Here is a 21,479-nt window from a genome sequence, read left to right on the forward strand (position 1 = left end):
AAAAAAAAAAAAAAAAAAATTATATATATATATTTCTCAATGACATACCTATATATATATATATATATATATATATATATATATATATATATATATATATATATATATATATATATATATATATATATATATATTCTGTGTATATATCTATTCTTTCATTTCTTTATTAAACCTGTCAGTGTGAGTTTACTGTATAGCGCACTGAATTGCCGGCTTTTCTAAAAGACACCGGGTGCGTATTTCTCGCAAGTCACACGTGTGGTCCGTGTGTAATGCGTATTTTTATCGCACCCATAGACTTTCATTGGCGTACTACGGGCGCATGCTGCGATTGGCACGGACCGTAGAATACGGACGAGAAATATACGGCTGATGGGAGCTGCCCCACAGAGAATCATTTGTCCGTGTGTAATGCGTGCTTTTAACGCCTCTCACTTGTCCGTATTCCTCTCTAGTGTGACCCCAGCCTAAGGCTACTTTCAGACTAGCGCAACAGAGTGCGTTTTTGTACGCTCAGCACAGCGACAAAAGGACGCAAGCGCCGGCAAAATCATACCAGTGCACGGCCATCTTACCCAACGCTAAATATAGGGTACGCTGATCGCATGTAGCGTCATGCGATCATAGGAGGAGCTGACCAGAGGAGGCGCGGCCGGGGCAGAGCTTAGCGGCGGCCCTGCACTGCGCCTCAGTACGCTAGTCTGAAAGTAGCCTAAAGTGACACCAATCTGTTTCATCATACAATATACTGGAAGGCAGAAAAAAATTCCAAGTGGGAGGAAATGGTGGTTAAAAAAATAAAATAAAAATATAGTATTTTGTGCTTTTTTTGATTTTACAGCATGTGGTAAAATAAAATAAAATTAAAAGACAAAAAAATGACCTAACATAATTTTCCAAGGTATTATGATTATGGTGATATTACACTTTCATACATTTGTTTTTAATTAAAAATGAAAAAAATTCCAATGTTTTTATTTATATAATAGAATTCATCATCTTTCCCCATCTCACGTGACCCCCCCTCAACGGACCTATTCATTAAAGTACACGGCTGCCCACTTTTTTTGCATTGGGAGCCAACCCTTTAGTTGATAATTTGGAACACATTTGACTGATCACTTCTTAATTTCATCTTTTGTTTGGGATGAGCTATGACTGAAAAAAATGCAATTATGGTGTTAAGTTATTTTGGCTTCATTACATCTTTTATTGTATGGGTTAACTTTAGATTTTCATACACCGAACTTTAAAACTACCATCTAGTCGCAAGCATCATATAGTGCAATTGGTCTCCTATGAAGCTTATCCGTTGACTGTAATTTCCAGCAATACCAAGATGGCAGCGATGGGAGCCATCATCATGCTCCCAGAGTTACATACCAGTGCCACGTGATGACATTACAGGGGACCGGTAGTAGCCAATGTGTGAAAGCAATGAAAACGGCTTCATTATAAAGCCACTATGGGAGTGACAGCCGCCATTAAAATGGTTAACAGCAGCAATCCGAGCTCAGCTCTGGTCACTGCTGGTAGATGGCATCAGTGTGAGAGGAGAGCTCAGCTGCTAAGCCCTCTCCACAAACAGTGGCATCCACATGTATCTAAATGCAAAATGATGTCAAGAGGTTGAAAGCATATCTCATAAGAAAAATCATATTTGATAAATTGACTGCTATTTATCACTCTTAGGGCAGGTGCAGACAACTCTAGTTTCGGTCTAAGAGTTATCCAACAAAACATCGGACTGCGCTCAGACCAATGTTAATAAATGAGGTAGTGTCATACCAGATTCTTTCCTTGGACAGAGTGGTCAGAGGAAAAGGATCACAGCAAACACGAGTTGCATCCGATTATGGGATCACACATTGCCATTCATATCTAAGGATCCATGGAGGAAAGAAAAAAAAAAAATTGGACCACACTCCGATGACATCCTAGGTGTGGTTCGATTTTCAGACTGAAAGGAGATTTATTTTTTTTTTTTTATCCTCCATATTAGAGGAAATTGGATCACTCTGGTTAAAGTATGATTAGCATAACCCGGCCAATTTTCTCAGATGAGAGAAAACCAGTTGTGTGACCCAAGCCTTACTCTTTAAAGAAAAAAATGCTGCATGAGTATTTCAAAGAAGAAAATGGAGTTGATGTGGATACTTGAGCTGCAGTACACAAGGATGGCCACTACACCCTGTAAGGAGCTGCGGTATCCCAGCTCTGCACAATGTGCACTTCTGGAGCCTTGGAACATGTTAATTGGGTTGTCAGGTCTGATAAGTCTGCAGTCACTCTGTGTGACTGAAAACTTCTGAATCCACCCCACCACCACACTGTGTGCTGCGGTGATTCACTGGTTCCAGACCCGGGACCGGAGGCTATATATGCATTATACATACTCCAGGCCAGTGGACAAGGCTTTGCTCCATACACTTGTATTGAGCAGTGACTTGTCTAGTGACTCAGCTGAGTAGAGGGTACAGCCTCGCTCCATGCAAGTGTTTGGAGCAGGGCTGTGGAGTCGGTAAGCCAAACCTGTGACTCCGACTCCTCAATTTCCCTTACACCGATTCCGACTCCTCGACTCCGACACATATTGCTTATATTTAAGTGAAAAATTTATTGTAGTACAATGTGAACCTCAGACATTTAATCATTTTTATGATCCAATAATCAAGATATTTAGATAGAACAGAATATATATTGGTGTACTACCCGGTTTTCATTCTTTTTGGTACAGATACGATATGGATAGACAGATATGGATAAATGGATAGATAGAGCAGATTTCTAATCTGCTTTTGCTATTGAAAACATTATCTATGAGCTCAAAAACCTTTCAGGTGATGCAGTTTTTTAAAAAGATGATCAGCTTTTGCAGCTGAAAAACGTATCCTCAAAAAACACAGGAAAAACGCTGTGTGTGAATGTAGCCTTAGATCAGGAATATAACAGCCATTTATAGGACATTTCATAACTTTCCCAAACTCCTATGAAAAAATATTCAGCACATCCTGCATTGAATTACTGTACCCAATTTATTATATATTTTAGGAGTCGGAGTCGGTCCATTTTATACCGACTCCAACTCCGACTCCACCAAAATGAGCACCGACTCAGACTCCGACTCCACAGCCCTGGTTTGGAGAGCGAGGCTGCGCCCACTAGCAGGGGGTATGTATAACTCATACATACCCTCCAGTCCTGGGTCTGAAACCAGTGAACCCCCCCCCCGCAGCACACAGTGTGTGCACTGGGGGGGGGAATCATAAGTCTGCCATCACACAGGGTGAATGCAGACTTATTTGTTTCGACAACCCCTTTAACTGAGCGTTGGGGATGCAGAAGATCAGACACAGGTCTGATATTGAGAAATGATGCCAAGGATAGGTCACTGTTTTGGACTGGCCCTAAATATAGAATTGCCAGGCCACTGTACAAAACAATTTTCCACTTGTATTACTCTGATTGCCTTGTACCTGCACCCTCTGCATGCCAAGGTCCTCAGAAATATGTTGGCTTTACACAAGATTAGTATATTCAAAAGCCAAAAATAAATCTTGGTTGTAATTTAAACACTCAGCTGATTAATCAAGAAACACTGATTATGATATCATATGTTTATAAAAAAAAAAAAAAAGTGGACAAAACAAATTTCTTTGAAAAGGAAGCTTTATAGTCCTCACCGAAGGAATTATCCAGTAAATTACTGTCAAACATTTGCCCAGTTGATATGTGGGCCTTTTATTAGTTTACAAGAGTTAAGATATAAAGCAAACCAGTTACAACTCAAACAAAAAGTATCTCAATGCAGTAATTCTACAGGAATAAAATACAGGGAATAAAAGATATTTAAAGCAGTATTCAAAACAGTCCAAAAAAACAAACCTAATAAAAACAAATAAGACAGCATTTGTTACATTTGTGTTTTACAGATTTTTTCCAGGCGACTCTGAAAAAAAACAAACAGAAAAAAAAAACATGAGATTAGATTTTACTGTACTATATCGCTTTAATAAACTATTAAACTTAAAATGGTTCCTCCAGGAAGTTATCCATAAGATAAAGGGGATGACATTCAAATCATGTGAATAGCCCTTTAAGATAGAAAAAAAATGCATACTTACTGATAAAAGTTTAATTTTTTCAAATGTCTTCTTGTCTAGGTTGCGCAGGTTTATACAATCCACGTCATCAGCAGTCAGACGAATATTCTGTGAGCAGAGAAATAACGTTTCAAGTCCAAGTCTATTGGTGACACAGCTAGAGATGCATACACAGTTAAAGTTTACCGTTCCATTTTCCGTAGGTAAATTGATGAACAAGTCACTCATTCCTGCTAAAGGACTGCCATTGGCTGAGAAGGTATAGACCGGTTCTCGCATTGCAGGTGTTCGAAGTGCTGGAGTTTTAAATACCCTTAAAAACAAATTTGTGTTATTAAAGAAGCCCTCCTCCCATCCAAGATTTTATCCTCTTAATATATTGCCGTCATCACATTATATAGCACTGTGTACTTGTAAGGAGGTGGCGGGGAACCTCACATGCCTCCTCTCTACGGAATACTGTTCACACAGTCACATGCGGCACCTCATTGTTTATGAATGTTTATACATTGTAATGTCATGTGCTGTAATGTTTAGATAATCTGTCATGTACTGTTTATAGGCTTAGGTGTAGAATAGCGGGGGGGGGGGGGGGGCATTATAGAGTCAAGGCCTAGAGATAGAATCATATAATAGGTTAGGAGATAGGCAGCACAGGGGTTAACTAGATGGTAGGGGCAACACAGAGCAGGTGTATTTAGTAAGGATACTTCCTGGTTGTGTGAGACGGGCAGCCTGCCCAAGAGCAGGATGTGTGAGTAGTGAGAGCAGAGGACTATAGGCCGTGGGGATAAAGCTGTTGTAGCAATAAGGGGCCCCAGGCTGAGAATAGTGTCAATGGGCACCAGCTGGACAAGATCATCCATAAGCAGAATCCGGGGTCTAAGACCGAAGCTGGACTAGCTGAGATGGCGATCCTGGCATTTATCCCAGATGGGACAGGACAAGTGGCTGACAAGGAGCTAGTGACAGGAAACAATAGGAGGGACACGGACTGTCCAAAAGATATGGCCGAGATTGCCGGGAAGTGGGAGCTGCTAGAGAGAACAGGGCCTGTCCAGATGACAGGGAAAGAAAGCAAGATGACTCTATAGGATTTGTACTGCCAAAGTAAAGACTGTTTTAATGTTAAGTAAAGTTACGCTGTTGAGCAAGAACATTGATTACATGGTGTTTTATGAGACTCATGCATCAGAGGCTGAAATAACAGGGATCGCAGGGACTCCAGCAGCTGAAGTAAGTACAGTATTGCGTGCAGAGCTGACAGGACTTGTTGCTTCATTTGAGAGGCGCCAGGGTGTGGGAACAGTACAGCCAAAAACTGATTGGAGGAGTGCTCCCTTAAGTTATGATGAACAGATGAAAAAAAAAAAAAAAAAAAAAAGCTGCTTATTGGTCCAAATAGAAAGGTTTAAGTATGGGGGCTTGGCGATGCTGTGGAGCTAAGAAGGACTTGCTCAGATAGAACTCCTTGGATCCTGAGCATTATCCTGAGCTATACATACCCCAAGCGTTATGTATCTGCAGGCAGCGCAATTCCCTAGACCTCGGGAGAACTCCGGTACCTGAGGGAGTGCAGTACATAGTTCCAGTGAGTCGGGCTTGGAGGAGACGCCGGCGAGACAGCGGGGCCTGTACAGGATGGCGGCCATCTTACACTGTGTGCTCCGACAGGAAGGAGGCACAGAGCGGTGGATTCCGGACCCTGGGGAGCCGCTGGAGTAGTGCGACTTTATCCCGGAGGTATACAAGAGGGAGGCGCGGTGAGAGCTCTGAAAAATGAGCCCCGCGTTCCCTCATTGACAATATAGCTGGCCCCGCCATTTTAGGGGATCTCTGTTCTCTTACCGCTGCCCCTGCAGGCGCTGTGACATTACCTCATCTTGCAGCACAGGACCTGGGCAATAGCCTTAAATCAGCCGCAATAATCAACATTTCACCCTATTATCTACTTGCACTTCCCCCATATTGAGTTAAAACAAGTACCTATATTCTTTTGTGGCAGTGCTTTTGCTTCTGGAATCGGAGGAAGGGGGACTTTCTAATTGTATATATTCACTAAATTTGCCATACTACGTAGGCTGGAGATCGGCGTAAAGGTCGTGCTTCTAACAATGAGGAAGGTGGCGACCAGGAAGACATAACTCTTAGGCATCCAAGCAATTAATGCAGGCCATATCCCTAACTAGAACGTCCCTGACCAGGAAAATAGAGGATATACACTCAGAGGTGGGACGTCTCCGGCAGGACATGCAGGCCATCACTGAAGTTGAATCAAGGGTGTCTCATTTCGAGGACAATCCTACACCTATGGAGGCCAAGCTAACAAAGGTGGCTGACTCTGTAAATGCTTAGAGACAAAAGGCAGACGATCTTGAAAATAGACTTCGCCGAAATAACATCCGAATCATTGGTCTGCTGGAACGCTCTGAGGGCCAGCGACCTGAGCAATTTCTAGAGGGATGCTTAAGGACACTCTGGGAGATGAATTGTCCTCTATTTTCTGTGGAAAGGGCTCATAGGGTCCCTAGAAAATCGCTTCCCCCAGGCAGCCCACCCATACCCTTTCTGGCGCAACTCCTCAATTGTAAAGATAGAGATGCTATATTGTTCTTGGCACGACAAACAAGTCCCATCAAGTTCAACAACGCCACGATTTCGATATTTCGTGATTTTTCTATGGAACTCAAGCAAAGGGTACAATTTATAGAGGTCAAGAAGCAGCTCAGAGAAAGGAGTGTCCTGTATTTCATGATCTATCCGGCCCGGCTGCAGGTTGTCCACGAGGGCTCTTCCATATTCTTTACGGATCCGGCGGAGGAGTCTGAGTGGCTACAGTCCCATATGGGACCTCGTGAAAAGAAGTCCTGATGTGCTTGCAGTTAATTGATATTAGATATATGACTGGAGCTCTCTCCACTAGCGTCCAATGTAACAACAATACTGGACACTGTATTCAGAGAGGATATCCCCTCGTCTAATTCATGCCGGGAGCACAGGACTCAGCTCCTTTACTTTTAAACTTTCTTTTGTTCTGTTTTTGTATTTTTCCTGTTTGTTATGTACAGTTGTGGCCAAACGTATTGACAACCCTGCAATTCTGTCAGATTGCAATCATTTTCAGGAAGAAACTGAGTATTAACACAAATTCTTTGGAATTATCTTCATTTAATTGGTCTTAAATGAAAAAAACACAAAAAGAATTGTCCTAAAGCCAAATTGGATATAATTCCACACCAAACATAAAAAAGAGGGTGGACAAAAGTATTGGCACTGTTCGAAAAATCATGTGATGCTTCTCTAATTTGTGTAATTAACAGCACCTGTAACTTACCTGTGGCACCTAACAGGTGTTGGAAATAACTAAATCACACTTGCAGCCAGTTGACATGGATTAAAGTTGACTCAACCTCTATCCTGTGTCCTTGTCTGCACCACATTGAGCATGGAGAAAAGAAAGAAGACCAAAGAACTGTGAGGACTTGAGAAACCAAATTGTGAGGAAGCATGAGCAATCTCAAGGCTATAAGTCCATCTCCACCTCAATGTTTCTGTGTCTACTGTGCACAGTGTCATCAAGAAGTTTAAAGCCCATGGCACTGTGGCTAACCTCCCTAGATGTGGACGGAAAAGAAAAATTGACAGGAGATTTCAAAGCAAGATTGTGCGGATGTTGGATAAAGAACCTCGACTAACATCCAAACAAGTTCAAGCTGCCCTGCAGTCCGAGGGTACAACAGTGTCAACCCGTACTATCCATCGGCGCCTGAATGAAAAGGGACTGTATGGTAGGAGACCCAGGAAGACCCCACTTCTTACCCTGAGACATAAAAAAGCCAGGCTGGAGTTTGCCAAAACTTACCTGAAAAAGCCTAAAACGTTTTGGAAGGATGTTCTCTGGTCAGATGAGATTTTGGGCAAAGGCATCAACATAGAGTTTACATGAGAAAAAAAAAGAGGCATTCAAAGAAAAGAACACGGTCCCTACAGTCAAACATGGCGGAGATTCCCTGATGTTTTGGGGTTGCTTTGCTGCCTCTGGCACTGGACTGCTTGACCCTGTGCATGGTATTATGAAGTCAGAAGACTACCAACAAATTTTGCAGCATAATGTAGGGCCCAGTGGGAGAAAGCTGGGTCTCCCTCAGATGTCATGGGTCTTCCAGCAGGACAATGACCCAAAACACACTTCAAAAAGCACTAGAAAATGGTTTGAGAGAAAGCACTGGAGACTTCTAAGGTGGCCAGCAATGAGTCCAGACCTGAATCCCATAGAACACCTGTGAAGAGATCTAAAAATGGCAGTTTGGAGAAGGCACCCTTCTAATATCAGGGACCTGGAGCAGTTTGCCAAAGAAGAATGGTCTAAAATTCCAGCAGAGTATTGTAAGAAACTCCTTGATGGTTACCGGAAGCGGTTGGTTGCAGTTATTTTGGCTAAGGGTTGTGCAACCAAGTATTAGGCTGAGGGTGCCAATACTTTTGTCTGGCCCATTTTTGGAGTTTTGTGTGAAATGATCAATGTTTTGCTTCATTCTCTTGTGTTTTTTCATTTAAGACAAATTAAATGAAGTTAATACTACCAAAGAATTTGTGTTTGCAATCATTTTCAGGAAGAAACTGAGTATTATCTGACAGAATTGCAGGGGTGTCAATACTTTTAGCCACAACTGTAGATGCAACTGCCAAAAATTTCTATATGATGAATATGCAAATTGCCTCTTCAGAGAAAAAGAGGACTTGAACTCTATAGCGCCACCTGTTGGTAGTAGCGATCCTACAAGTCACAATCAACCCTTTGAGTCTTGTAATATGACTTGGGATAAAAGCCAAATCAGAATCTCAATTTGCATATATGATGCCTATAAATTCAACCGATGTGATAATGTATACCATATTTAGATGAGGAGACATGGGGTCTGATATTATATGTATGACCTGTATTTCTCTTAAAGTATCAGCACACGTGTCTGCCGGCAGCAGGAAGTCTCCGGCTGACACTGTGCTCGCTACAGCAATGAAGACTCATGGTTTGTGCGCACAGTCGCCGCGTGCAGAGCATTGAGTATTCCGGCAGCTGCCCTTCGGCTTGCAAGCAGCACATGACGTTCCTGCCATGCGCTGCTTACAAGCATAAAGCAGTTGCTAGCATCGGAACAGAACGCTGCGAGGGAGCGCCGGAAAGGTAAGTGTAATGGTTTAGGGGGTTTTTTTTTTTTAATGTTTTATGATTTCTGCATACCGGGATGGGGGTGGGGGTCACGCATTCTTGCTAGGGTAGGCATGAGAGGGGCCATTCACACCAGGAAGGGATGAGGGGACCATATATACCAGGATAGGGGATATTAAGTACAGAATTGACCACATTTTTTCCTTCAATTTTTTTCCCCTAATCTCCTCCTCTAAAACCTAGGTGCATCTTCTGGTCCGGTGCGTCTTATAGTCTGAGAGATACGGAACTTACTGGGCTGCTTAGTGTATTTTTTTTTTTTAGAAAATCACTGTTTTATCTGCAGGAGATTATAACTAGAGGACTACTTGACCTGCTGCCAGATAGTCCAACTATGCCCCCCCACCAATGATTATGTACAGTAAACACAGAAAGCTGCCAAACAGAAAAATGCAAGTCACTGGTGTGGATGGCGTTATACAGAGCTCAGCATTCAGAGAACTGGTATAATTGTAGCAGAAAAAGCTGTGATTTTATCAAAACTGTAGCACACTGTACAGTAAGAGACACATTGCTGGAATCAGTGTCTCTCCCCAACATCATGATGCACTCATATGAGGGAGCAAAAACCTGGCTACAGAATTCTTTTAGTATTGGACAGATGCACAACACTTTATGGAATCTATGGGGTTTTCTTGGCGGCTGTTATGTTCAGAATGCTACTAGTTTCCCCATGCTTGATGCAAGATCAGGTGTGGGATCACAATTACTATATAGCAATAATTTACCTGGGCTCTTTGAGGGAATAAAGCTGCCCAAAATAATGGTTGAATGTCATCATATTACAGGATAACGCACCTTCCTAAATGAGCTGGAAAAAAGTGATAGAATTTTAATTACCTGGTGTCAAATTTAGGTGTGATCATTGGAGTGTATCCCACCACTGAAGAGTCTTGCAGTCTGCTGTTAGAGGACGCTGCACGAGTTCTTTTACTTGTTCTGCAAAAAAAAAACTAATAATCAGAAATAGAGTTTCACAAGTATTAAACATTACCATTCAGACTGCATCCTTATCTAGTGGATGTATTAATCCAACAAAAACATGGAGTAAATGTCCACAAAAAATTATTAATATCAAAAAAGTTTATTCAAACAAAAAGGCATATTACAAATAAAGAAACTTAAAAACATCAAAACACAGAAAAGGCTCAGGAGTGGCCAGGCAGCTAGATATAAAAAGAAAGGAACAAGAATACATTTTCCACACACTTCTATAATTCCCTGCAACACTAATGTAACCTTTCAGAACAAGCAGTCGTGTATGTACACGAGGAACACTATTTGGCCATTATACGACTAACAGCCTGCAGAAAGGAACAACACATCTCTAATGTGCGAATGACTGAGTTGGTGGGGAGACTAGCCACCGTAATATCTCCTATACCGTACACAGTACATGGAAAGACAGACAGCACACCGAATAAATGACACTACAACATAATACTGATCAGTGTAGATGTGAATCCTGCTCTGGAATAAAGGTAAAAGAAACTGCATCTATGGTCCGTGGCCTAGCGGATAGTGATTTAACGAGGCAGGGCAACAAGTGAAGCAGAATTTTCGGATAAAACTTATTAAAATGAACCCATCATGTAAGAAAAAAAAATGCTATTAACCTGCAGATGTAGGTTCTTCTGCAGGTTAAAAGCATTCTGAAGGAAATTAATTTTATCCCTCCCGCCAGCCTAAGGCTTTCATTCATAGAGGTGTTCCAGCGCAGCTTCAGTCACTACAGCTTACTGCACTGAGCAACCATGCCCTGGCACTGACAGCCAGCTCAGCATTAGAGAAGAATATCAGTCAATGGCAGGGTGTGGTTACAACCAGTGTTCCCTATGCACCAAGCAGTGACTGAAGTCGCACGCATATGACAAAGGCCGATACTGCCAGGAGGAAAAAAACAGGATTTTTGGGTTGCTTACCGTAAAATCTGTTTCTCGGAGCCTTCATTGGGGGACACAGAGACCTTGGGTGTATGCTGCTGCCACTAGGAGGCTGACACTATGCACAAAAAGAGTTAGCTCCTCCTCCGCAGTGTACACCCCACCGACCGGCAGAGAATTCCTCAGTTAGTGAGAAAGCAGTAGGAGAAGTAACAGAATAGGTTGACAACATAAACAACTCAACTGTAACCATTCAACCAAAGTAAGAACAGGAGCTGTAAAACATGGGAGGGTGCTGTGTCCCCCAATGAAGGCTCCGAGAAACAGATTTTACGGTAAGCAACCCAAAAATCCTGTTTTCTCGTTCGCCTTATTGGGGGACACAGAGACCTTGGGACGTCCCAAAGCAGTCCCTGGGGTGGGAAACAAACTTCCATCAGGCCAGCGGACTCACCACCGCTGCCTGCAGAATCCGTCTACCTAGGCTGGCGTCCGCCGAAGCGTAGGTGTGGACTCTGTAGAATTTCACAAACGTGTGAACCGATGACCATGTTGCAGCTTTGCAAAGCTGCAGTGCGGAAGCTCTGTGGCGCACCGCCCAGGAGGCACCCACTGCTCGAGTAGAGTGGGCCCTGATACTCGGAGGGGCTCCGCGACGCTTAACACGGTAGGCTTCCAGGATAGCCGATCTGATCCAGCGAGCAATGGTGGCTTTTGACGCCGGGTGACCTTTCCGCGCTCCATCAGGGATAATGAAAAGAGACTCTGTCTTTCGCAGGGAAGTCGTCCTAGACAGATAGACTCTTACCGCCCTAACCAGGTCCAGCTTGTTCAAGGACCGCTCTCGGGGATGAGTTGGATTCGGACAAAGGGACGGTAGCACGATATCCTCGTTGAGGTGAAACGAGGACACCACCTTCGGAAGAAACGAGGGCGGAGGCCGCAGAACTACCTTATCCTGGTGGAGAACCAGAAAGGGAGAGCGGCACGAAAGAGCTGCCAATTCCGACACGCGCCGGACAGAGGTGATGGCCACCAGAAAGGCTACCTTCCAAGAAAGGAGAGAAAGGGAAATATCCCTGAGGGGTTCAAAGGGCGGACCTTGCAGAACCTCAAGAACCAGATTAAGATCCCATGGATCCACGGGCGCCTGGTACGGCGGGACCGTGTGAGCCACGCCCTGAAGAAAGGTCTTAACCTGATGACGGGAAGCCAACGTTTTCTGAAACAGAATGGACAGCGCCGAAACTTGACCCTTCAGGGAACTGAGGGCAAGCCCCGCATCCAATCCTGCCTGAAGAAACGCTAGGACTGAAGGGAGCGAAAAGGACATGGGCGCGACGTCATTGGTCTCACACCAAGTGAAATAGGCCTTCCAAGTACGGTAGTAAATCTTGGAAGATGATGGCTTTCTGGCTCGGATCATGGTCTGAATTACGTGGTCGGAAAATCCTGCTCGTTTCAGAACCTCGGTCTCAACAGCCACGCCGTTAAATTGAGCGGCCGAGAATTGGGGTGGCAAATCGGACCCTGAGACAGCAGATCTGTTCTGTCTGGAAGCTTCCAGGGGGCGTCCGCGAGAAGGTTGACAATGTCCGCGAACCAAGACCTTCTGGGCCAATTCGGGGCGATGAGAATGACCGGAAGTCCTTCTGCCTTGATCTTCTTCAACAGCTTGGGAAGAAGAGGCAGAGGAGGGAACAGGTAGGGAAGTTCGAACTGGGACCAAGGAACGGCCAGGGCGTCGGCGCCCACTGCCAGAGGGTCCCGAGACCTGGACACGAATTGTGGGACTTTCCTGTTGAGGCGAGACGCCATGAGGTCTACATCCGGGGTTCCCCACCGAAGGCAGAGCAGATGAAACACTTCCGGATGTAGGGACCATTCTCCCGCCGCGAGACCCTCGCGGCTGAGAAAATCGGCGGCCCAGTTGTCTACGCCGGGAATGTGAACCGCGGAAATTGTCGGAACGGAAATCTCCGCCCAACGAAGAATCTTGGACACCTCCGCCAGGGCTGAAACACTCCGTGTTCCCCCTTGGCGGTTGACATATGCCACCGCTGTGGCGTTGTCTGTCTGAATCCGTACCGGCAGTCCCTTGAGGAGCCTTTCCCAGTGGACCAGAGCAAGATGGATCGCTCGAATCTCCAGAACGTTGATTGGTAGCGCTGATTCCCGATCCGACCATCGACCCTGAACAGTGTGGTTGCGGAACACAGCACCCCAACCGAGGAGACTGGCATCTGTGGTTACTATCTGCCAGTGAATGGGAAGGAAGGATCGACCCGATAGAATGAGAGGTGACGACAACCACCAGTTGAGAGACCGCTTGATCCGGTAAGAAAGATGGACAGGGCGATCCAGGGACCGAGGCGACCTGTTCCACTTCGACAGAATGGCCTGCTGGAGAGGCCTGGCGTGAAATTGGGCAAAGGGAACTGCCTCTATCGCCGCGACCATCTTTCCCAGGACCCTCATGGCTGTACGGAGGGATGGGAATCGCGAGGTCTGCAGCGATCGTACTTCCTGCTGCAGAGAGAGAATCTTTTCTTGTGGGAGAAAGACCCTTGACCGACGAGCGTCGAACAGAAGACCTAGAAAGACCAGGCGTTGGGTAGGAACCAGACAGGACTTTTTCCTGTTGACGATCCTCCCGAAATTGGAAAGAGTGTCCAGGACGATTGACAAACTTTGGTGAGCCTGTTGGAATGAGGGAGCCTTGATCAGAATATCGTCTAGGTACGGGAAAAGAACGAGGCCTCTGACTCTCAACAAAGCCATCAACGCAGCCATGATCTTCGTGAAGACTCTGGGAGCGGTGGCAAGACCGAAGGGCAGTGCGACAAACTGGTAGTGGTGCTGTCGAATCGCAAAGCGCAGGAACTTTTGATGTCCGGAGAAAATTGGAACATGTAAATAGGCATCTTGGATGTCTATTGAGCACATGAACTCCTGCTCCTCCATGGAGGCGATGACCGAGCGAAGCGACTACATGCGGAAGTGGCGAAGGCGGACCCTCTTGTTGAGCAGCTTGAGATCCAAGATGGGTCGAACTGCGCCGTCTTTTTTCGGCACTACAAACAGGTTCGAGTAGAACCCCGTGAAGCGCTCCGATTCGGGAACGGGCACAATCACCCCGGAACTGAGGAGAGCAGTGATAGCTGTAGAGAACCCCGGGATCAAGGCTGGATCCTTTGGAGGCCGGGATTCGAAGAAACGATCCCGTGGGAGAGAGACGAACTCTATCTTGTATCCTGAGGATACGACCTCCCTGACCCAGGCGTCCTCCACGGCGGCCAGCCAAACGTCCCTGAAGGAAAGAAGTCGACCTCCCAATTGGAAAGGCCCCTCGCGTGCCCGATGATAGTCATGCTGAAGTAGACCGTCCAGATCTAGATCTGAACGGTCTGCCCTGGGAGGAGTGGGGTCGCCAGGAAGGAGTGGGTCTGAAGGAAACTTTCTTTCTCTCCTGGCGAGCCTGCGGTCTCTGTTGGCTGGAGGAGTTGTCCGCCGTATTGAAACGGCGGAAAGTCCGAAAGGGTCGAAACTGACGCCTTAGTGGGGGTCTGCGAGGCTTGGACTGAGGGAGGAGTGAACTCGTGCCTCCGGTGGCGTCCTTAATAATCTGGTCCAATTGGGACCCAAAGAGGCGCACCCCCTGAAAGGGCAGGTTAGTGAGGGACTTTTTTGAAGACAAGTCCGCTTGCCATGCCTTTAGCCAAATTGTACGTCGAATTGCAATAACGTTGCTTGACGCCTGAACTGCACAGGATGCAGCATCCAAGGAAGCGGAGAGAAGATAGTCCCCAGCATGGGAGATCTGATTGGCGAGATTGGCCAAATACTCCGGTTGCGCCTTATCTAAGATGCCCTGCCGAAGGTCGTCTGCCCACGTGGCTATGGTCTTTGCTGTCCAGGATGAAGCAAAGATTGGACACACCGCCGCTGAAGCCGCTTCAAAGGCAGACTTCGCCAGGGATTCTACAATCCTGTCATTAGAATCCTTTAGGGACGCCACGCCTGAAAGCGGGAGAACCGTGTTATTGGATAGCCTGGACACGGGCGGATCGACCGAGGGAGAGGCCGACCAGTTGTCCGTGAGCTCTTTAGCAAATGGGTAGAGTATGCCGAGACGTTTTCCTCTTTGAAAGCGTCTGGTCGGATCCTTTCTTTCCTTGGTAAAAATTTTCCCAAACTGGGAATGGAAAGGAAAAACCCTGGAGGGAGTTTCTGCCCGTCTGAACGAAACCTCCTGATCTGAGGATTTCGCAGGGGAGTCAGCAATATCGAAGGTATGATGGATCGCAGCAATGAGGTCCTGCACTGTGACCTTCATGCTTGCATCCTGGTCTGAATCCAGCTCTAAAATCCCCTCAGATGACCTGTCCGAAAGCGCTTCCCCTGACTCGGGAGAGGAGGCCCGAGAGGGAAGCTGGTGAGAAGGGCTATGCGGTGAGATGGGACTAGGAGAGGATTCCGGCTGGGAATCTTGCCTGGGTCTTTTGCGACTACCGCTGGCTGATTCAGATGGAACAATTTGGGACCTGCTTGGCCCTGCTGAAGAGTCCAGGGGCAACTTATCAAGAACGGCCACCAGGGACTGAGACACCCTGGTGAGGTCTGCCACTGATTGAGATAGCGAGGAGGCCCAGCCAGGCATGGGGGGCTCACTCTCACCTGGGGCCGAAGATGGCTCCTGGACGGCGTCAGGCTGAATTGGATTGCTACAATCCAGGCAGAGGGGAGTGGACTGGCCTGAGGGAAGTTTGCGATTGCACGAAGAACATGCAAAGTACTTGACTAAAGTGCAGGGGGGGGCGGTAGAGCGGGTACGATCAGACTTAGACATAGTGAAAAGCTGAGGTAATGCCGGAAGGTTGGGGGACAGAGGGCGGAGAAGGGTCAGTCTGCAGTGCAGAGCTACTCACGGTCCGGTGTCCCCAGAAGCGATGCTCTGCGACCTGTCAGTGGATGCAGGTCAGAGCGAAATCCGGCCGACAGCCCTCCTGACAAAAAACCAGCTGGAGAAGATGATGTCCAGTGAGGAGTTGGTGCCCGGCTAACAGGCTGGGAAAATGGCGCCGTCCTGAGAAAAAGCGCGCCTTAGGAGAGGAGGAAGGGCGGAGCACCACGCAGGGTTAATGATTCACCGCCCTCTAGCCAATGACAGGCTGGGCAGGTGAAGGACAGGCGGTGGGAGGGCCTGGGAAGAGCGGGAGAGAAGCCCGCTTAGAAGAAAGGGGCGGGGGGCGTGGCCGCGACGCAGCGGTAGGCCCGAACTGAAGCCGGGGCCTAAATTAGTTGCGGCGGCCGCCTGTCAGCAGGGGGTCGGCGCGGAGGTCCGAAAAAGAGGGACGCCGCAGACGCAAGTCGCTCCCAATAGGGAAAAAAACCCTGTGCTCCCTGTCCCCAGAAAGGGGGGGGGGGATGCCCGGCAACATTGAGCTGCCTATAGCCTTGTGGCGACCGCAGCGCCTACAACCAGGGTCCCCTGTGCCATTGAAGAGGTGACCGTCGGGAATGGGCAGCCAGGAAAATAAATATGAAGCCGGGGCCTAATACTCACCCATCCACGATCCGTTACCTGTCTGAAGAAGTCTTTGCGTCTCATCCAACCGACAGGCTCTGGTAGGCGAGTGGGAGGGAGACTGGCGACAAGGACCCCTGGAGTCGCTGGCACGTCTTGGTGTCGGCGTCCGTCTGGCTGGTCCTGCCGCGGAGAACTGCAAGGATACGGGGTGGCAGTACACGCCGTACTTGCAGACTCCATGTGGGAGTACAGATGTGACTTTTCACTCTGTATCCCTCCGTAGAACCTGAAAAGGAACGACGCACGACGAGGTAGATATGGGTCTAATAAAAGCCCCGTGTCCACCTCCTACTGACACTAAGCTAAACTGAGGAATTCTCTGCCGGTCGGTGGGGTGTACACTGCGGAGGAGGAGCTAACTCTTTTTGTGCATAGTGTCAGCCTCCTAGTGGCAGCAGCATACACCCAAGGTCTCTGTGTCCCCCAATAAGGCGAACGAGAAAGTTAATTTCCTCCCGACAGCGCGGCTCTCAGTGCAGGTGCTTGGCGTCCTCAATGCTATTCAGCCGTAGATTAACCAAGGTTAATAGCATTTTCATTTTTTTTTTCTTACATGACAGGATCCCTTTAAAAAAAAATATATATATATATATATATATATATATATATTTTTTTTTTTTTTTACACATACATTTTTTTTTCTTTTTCCTGCACTATTGAGATGTAAATTTTATAAAAAGCACAGTTCTAATGCAAGTATAACTATTATACATCAAAGCAAAAAAGAGGTGCTGCACTCCCATTTCAATAAAGCGAAAAACTGTTTTTATTCTAAGTCCATTGTAGTGAAATATGTATATGTATGACCAGCAGTAACGTAACATCTGTCCTTGCACTGCAGCTCTCCACACAGGTCATGACCTCATGTTGTCCTGAGAAGGCAGTCTCCTTTCTCCAATCTCACCAGGGGGATTTACTGAGAACCACAAGTGGAAACATTTCACTCCCTCAAGCTCTTTGAAGAAGAGGTGCCAATTGGAGAATGATACTATCTATGAGAAAGGTTACACAAAGAGTTTCAGAGAAAAAAAATAATGTATTCATTGGCAAAATAGCCATGGTCCAGTCACAAACCAGCAATTAGAACATTAACATGACAGGCTGGTCTAGAAATTGGATCCTCAAGTCACATCTATAAATTAGGCCTACACACAAAGAAAAGGGTTCACAGTGAAGGGCAGCCTAGCTGTTGGGCTCCATTTCATATCCCCCCCTCCCTCGGGGACAGAGAATCAGGATGCAAAGTTCGATATTTCTGTTAAGTTTTTACCTTTTATTTTATCGCTGTTTTGCATATTTGTATGTCACTTTTTATTTCCATTTTTATATTCTTTATATTGTAAGCACTGTACCTTTTATATTAAAACTTAAGTCTGAACCTTGTTGCGAGTCAAAAGAATCCATAGCCTTAGAGTGTGTGCTCCTGGTGATTGGCACATAGTAGTACGTTCGTGACTCATCGCCCTTGTGTTCGGTGAGTGGTAGCAGCGTCTATGAGTGGGGTGTGTGTTCTGTGTCGGGGTGTGACTTATGCTCCCACTGCAGAATAGAACACAGGTTGAATGCTGGGCTGAGTGAGAGGAGACAGATTAACCCTTGCAGGAGCAACCCCAGGTCACGTGCTGAGAAGCGGGTACGTGACATCCATATACATGACCATGGAATTGATAGTTTTTCATTTTTTTGGAATGGGAGTGCTGCCATTCTTTGTATTTTATATTCCAGTGGTCCGGACTCTGGTTTGCACACACTTTGATCGAGGCTGTTTTATACCTTTTCTGTGAACATTATACATACCAGGATTATTTTTGACCATACTAACCTCGTAGAACTAGTACTTGCGGCAGAAACACTAGCTTTCCTCGCAGTGCCAATTCTTTTAGTGGAAGCTTTAGTCTGATAAAATACAGCAAAAAATGGATTAGTAACTTGAATTATTATTAAACAAAAAAAATAAAAAAGACACTGTATGCACCATTCTCAAGAAAGGAAGGATTTTTAATTCTTTAGTTCATTATTTGTTGCCTAAGTTAATGTGGCCAGTCTAAGCAAGGAGCACAGCACATAGAAGCGATGCTCTGAAGCTTGCGGTATCTGACCCTGCACTCCTCCAATGCGGCAGAGACGACGTCATCATTGCTTGCAGCACGGGAGAGCACATAATTCAGGCCAGAGGCTCAGCATGCCACTGGTCCCAACTACCACTCATCGGAAGCAGTGTGTCTCCCCCCCGGCAAGCAGGAAGCTGAGTGGAAGGGGAGTGTGGTGCTCCTGAAGGTACAGTACGAGACAACCCCTACTTAGTGAAACAATTGGTTGCTCTCCGAAACTTGTGTGTATGAAATAATAATAATTTTATTTATATAGCGCTGACACATTCCGCAGCACTTTACGTTTTAAAGATGGCCAGTGGCAACTTAAAGACCACAGACCATTGGCAGGGAATCTAAACATGTCTACTTTCAATAAGGATTTATGAAAAGGTCACAAGACTATTCATTAGCGGTGTACATACCTGGCAGACTGATGTACAAAGAGAACGTTAGTATGAGGGCTCAGTGATTACTTTGTGATGTGGAAAAAAAGTTAGGCATTTCTGATCAAAATTATATGCTATTGAGGAGTAATTAGTATATTTTAGCTATTACATGTAGCAAGAGAATAAAGCATTAGATTTATCACTTTACTAGCAGCTAAAATCATTTACTGCTGGTGGACTTTGGCATCTTTTCCCCAAAGACGAGCACCTCATGCTTTCTGAGGACACCCTCAATGTGCGGAACAAAGGATGCATTAGGCACTGAACACTCACATTTGTTCTTTGTTTGAGTACAGCGGACACAGGAATATTTTCCACCATTTCTTCAATAGACTTGACCTTTTCCTTCTTTGCTGTATGTAGCAATAAATAAGAAAAATATATATAAGTTATTGTTAGCAGATCTGCACAGTTAAAATCCAGGCCTTCTGCACCTTCCATTTGCCTGTCTCCAGTGAATGTATACTAACTTCATGTCTACACTGCAGGTGATCATCATATTCTGTAGATGTTTTGCTGATGCACTTTATTACCTGGGACCCGTTTGCTATACTTGGGGGCATATTCCATGTGACATGCATTTTGTCTGTACTTGTGCAAGTGTCACTATCTTCACAAGTCATGTATTCCACATGGTTTCTCTAGCTCCCCGTAGTAGTGTTTGGTTACAACATGGTGCTTTACAACCCCGTTCAGACATACTTTTGCATATAGGCTCACCGTGCCTAGATACCCGTTTGTCTGTGTAACCCTAGTTGTCTGATCAAGTGTGCCTAGTTTGAGAACTTCTCATCCATTATTATAAAACCAAGTTTTTCAACATTATTCATTACAATTGCTGAGGGTGCATCTTTCAGGGGGAATAGAGGTCTCTTTCCATCAGGCATTTATTATTCTGAGTGTAATCGCCATCTATATCCTGATGCATGTGTCTTTTAGCAAACTTTTCTCCATATGTACCAGTATGGATGGATGACCATTTAATAAATTATATTACTTTGGTTATCCCCTTGATGTCCTCCTTGATTTACATTTCTTTACATATTGATATTAGACACATTTTTAGGTTATATTTTATATTTTGTTAGGGGCGTTGAGTAATTAATTGGTGGAGAATTTTTGCATGTTATTAAATCCGTTACATGTTGGAGAAAGTCTTAATGGATCTAATATTTTCCTCTCAAATTTTATGTAGTTCTGTGGACTGCTATATATACTCACATATACCAATTACTCTCTCCCAGCTTCCTTATGGCTCTGAATTAGAGCTTATATATGCTCACACAGTGTTTTGTGTTTCTAGCTTTCTATTTTTTTTTTTTTTTTTTAATAAGCAGGGCAATACAGGTTTTTGTCAAAACAGAACATTTTTGTCAATTAAATAGGCATTTGTGAAGGAGTGCAATGAGCGCTCAGGTAGGAAAGCGATTCACTGCACATTTTCTACATTGATTTTAAAATGATTCTGATTGGAAAACTTCATAGGGACAACGTGCCAGTCTTGAATGTCTTTTGTGTATAGATCAATGCGTACAGTAATATGCAGCTCCATCTAAGCGGAGCGCTGCCAGCCACAAATGCTCCCTCACTTCTTACAGAAATCCGAACTGTGCAGAGAGTGACTGAGCACGTGTGACCGGCAGCACTCTGCGACATTAGCTGGACGCGCACTAAAGTGCATAACTTCACGGGACAATTCTTTTACCAGTCGTGAAAATCAAACATTCCTTATTTATGATCTATAAACTGGAAGTGATATTTCATGGATCAACCCCTTTAAATGGATATTCCCATAATCAAACAATGGCATTAATGTTCTGTAAATATCTGCAAATATATCCCATTAGCAAAAATGCATACACATTCTTTTTTATTAAAGGGAATCTGTCACCTCTTTTTTGAGATATCATACAATGATATAATTTAATTGTGTGTCACATAAGGATTCTCTTAGTACTTTTGCCTCCCCCTGGCCCCGCACCTTTCATGCATAAATACCTTTTTTATATCGGTTCAGATGTATGTAAACTGCCGCTGTCCGGTCCGCTGGGCTTAATCAACTGCTCCCCCCTCCCTGTCTTGCTCTACGCATTTCTTCTTGTGTAGAGCAAGACAGGGAGGGGGGAGCAGTTGA

At 45.3% G+C, this 21,479-nt stretch overlaps 1 protein-coding gene across 4 annotated transcripts in view; it reads right to left on the reverse strand.

The window, feature by feature from the left end:
* Nucleotides 1-3,651: 3,651 nt before the first annotated feature.
* CDCA8 (cell division cycle associated 8) overlaps nucleotides 3,652-21,479 on the reverse strand; it is a 58,825-nt gene continuing 40,997 nt past the window's right edge. For all 4 annotated transcript variants that reach the window (XM_073562415.1, XM_073562417.1, XM_073562416.1 and 1 more), the window contains 6 exons: nucleotides 19,619-19,698; nucleotides 18,629-18,702; nucleotides 10,174-10,272; nucleotides 4,290-4,416; nucleotides 4,125-4,211; nucleotides 3,652-3,949 (listed from right to left, as the gene is read on the reverse strand). In XM_073562415.1, coding sequence (XP_073418516.1) covers nucleotides 3,914-3,949; nucleotides 4,125-4,211; nucleotides 4,290-4,416; nucleotides 10,174-10,272; nucleotides 18,629-18,702; nucleotides 19,619-19,698 — 503 coding nt within the window. In that variant the 3' untranslated portion in view covers nucleotides 3,652-3,913. The remainder of the gene's footprint in view (nucleotides 3,950-4,124; nucleotides 4,212-4,289; nucleotides 4,417-10,173; nucleotides 10,273-18,628; nucleotides 18,703-19,618; nucleotides 19,699-21,479) is intronic.

Source organism: Dendrobates tinctorius, unplaced genomic scaffold, assembly GCF_039654945.1.
Source record: "Dendrobates tinctorius isolate UK_male_01 unplaced genomic scaffold, ASM3965494v1 ptg000015l, whole genome shotgun sequence".
Classification (NCBI taxonomy): domain Eukaryota; kingdom Metazoa; phylum Chordata; class Amphibia; order Anura; family Dendrobatidae; genus Dendrobates; species Dendrobates tinctorius.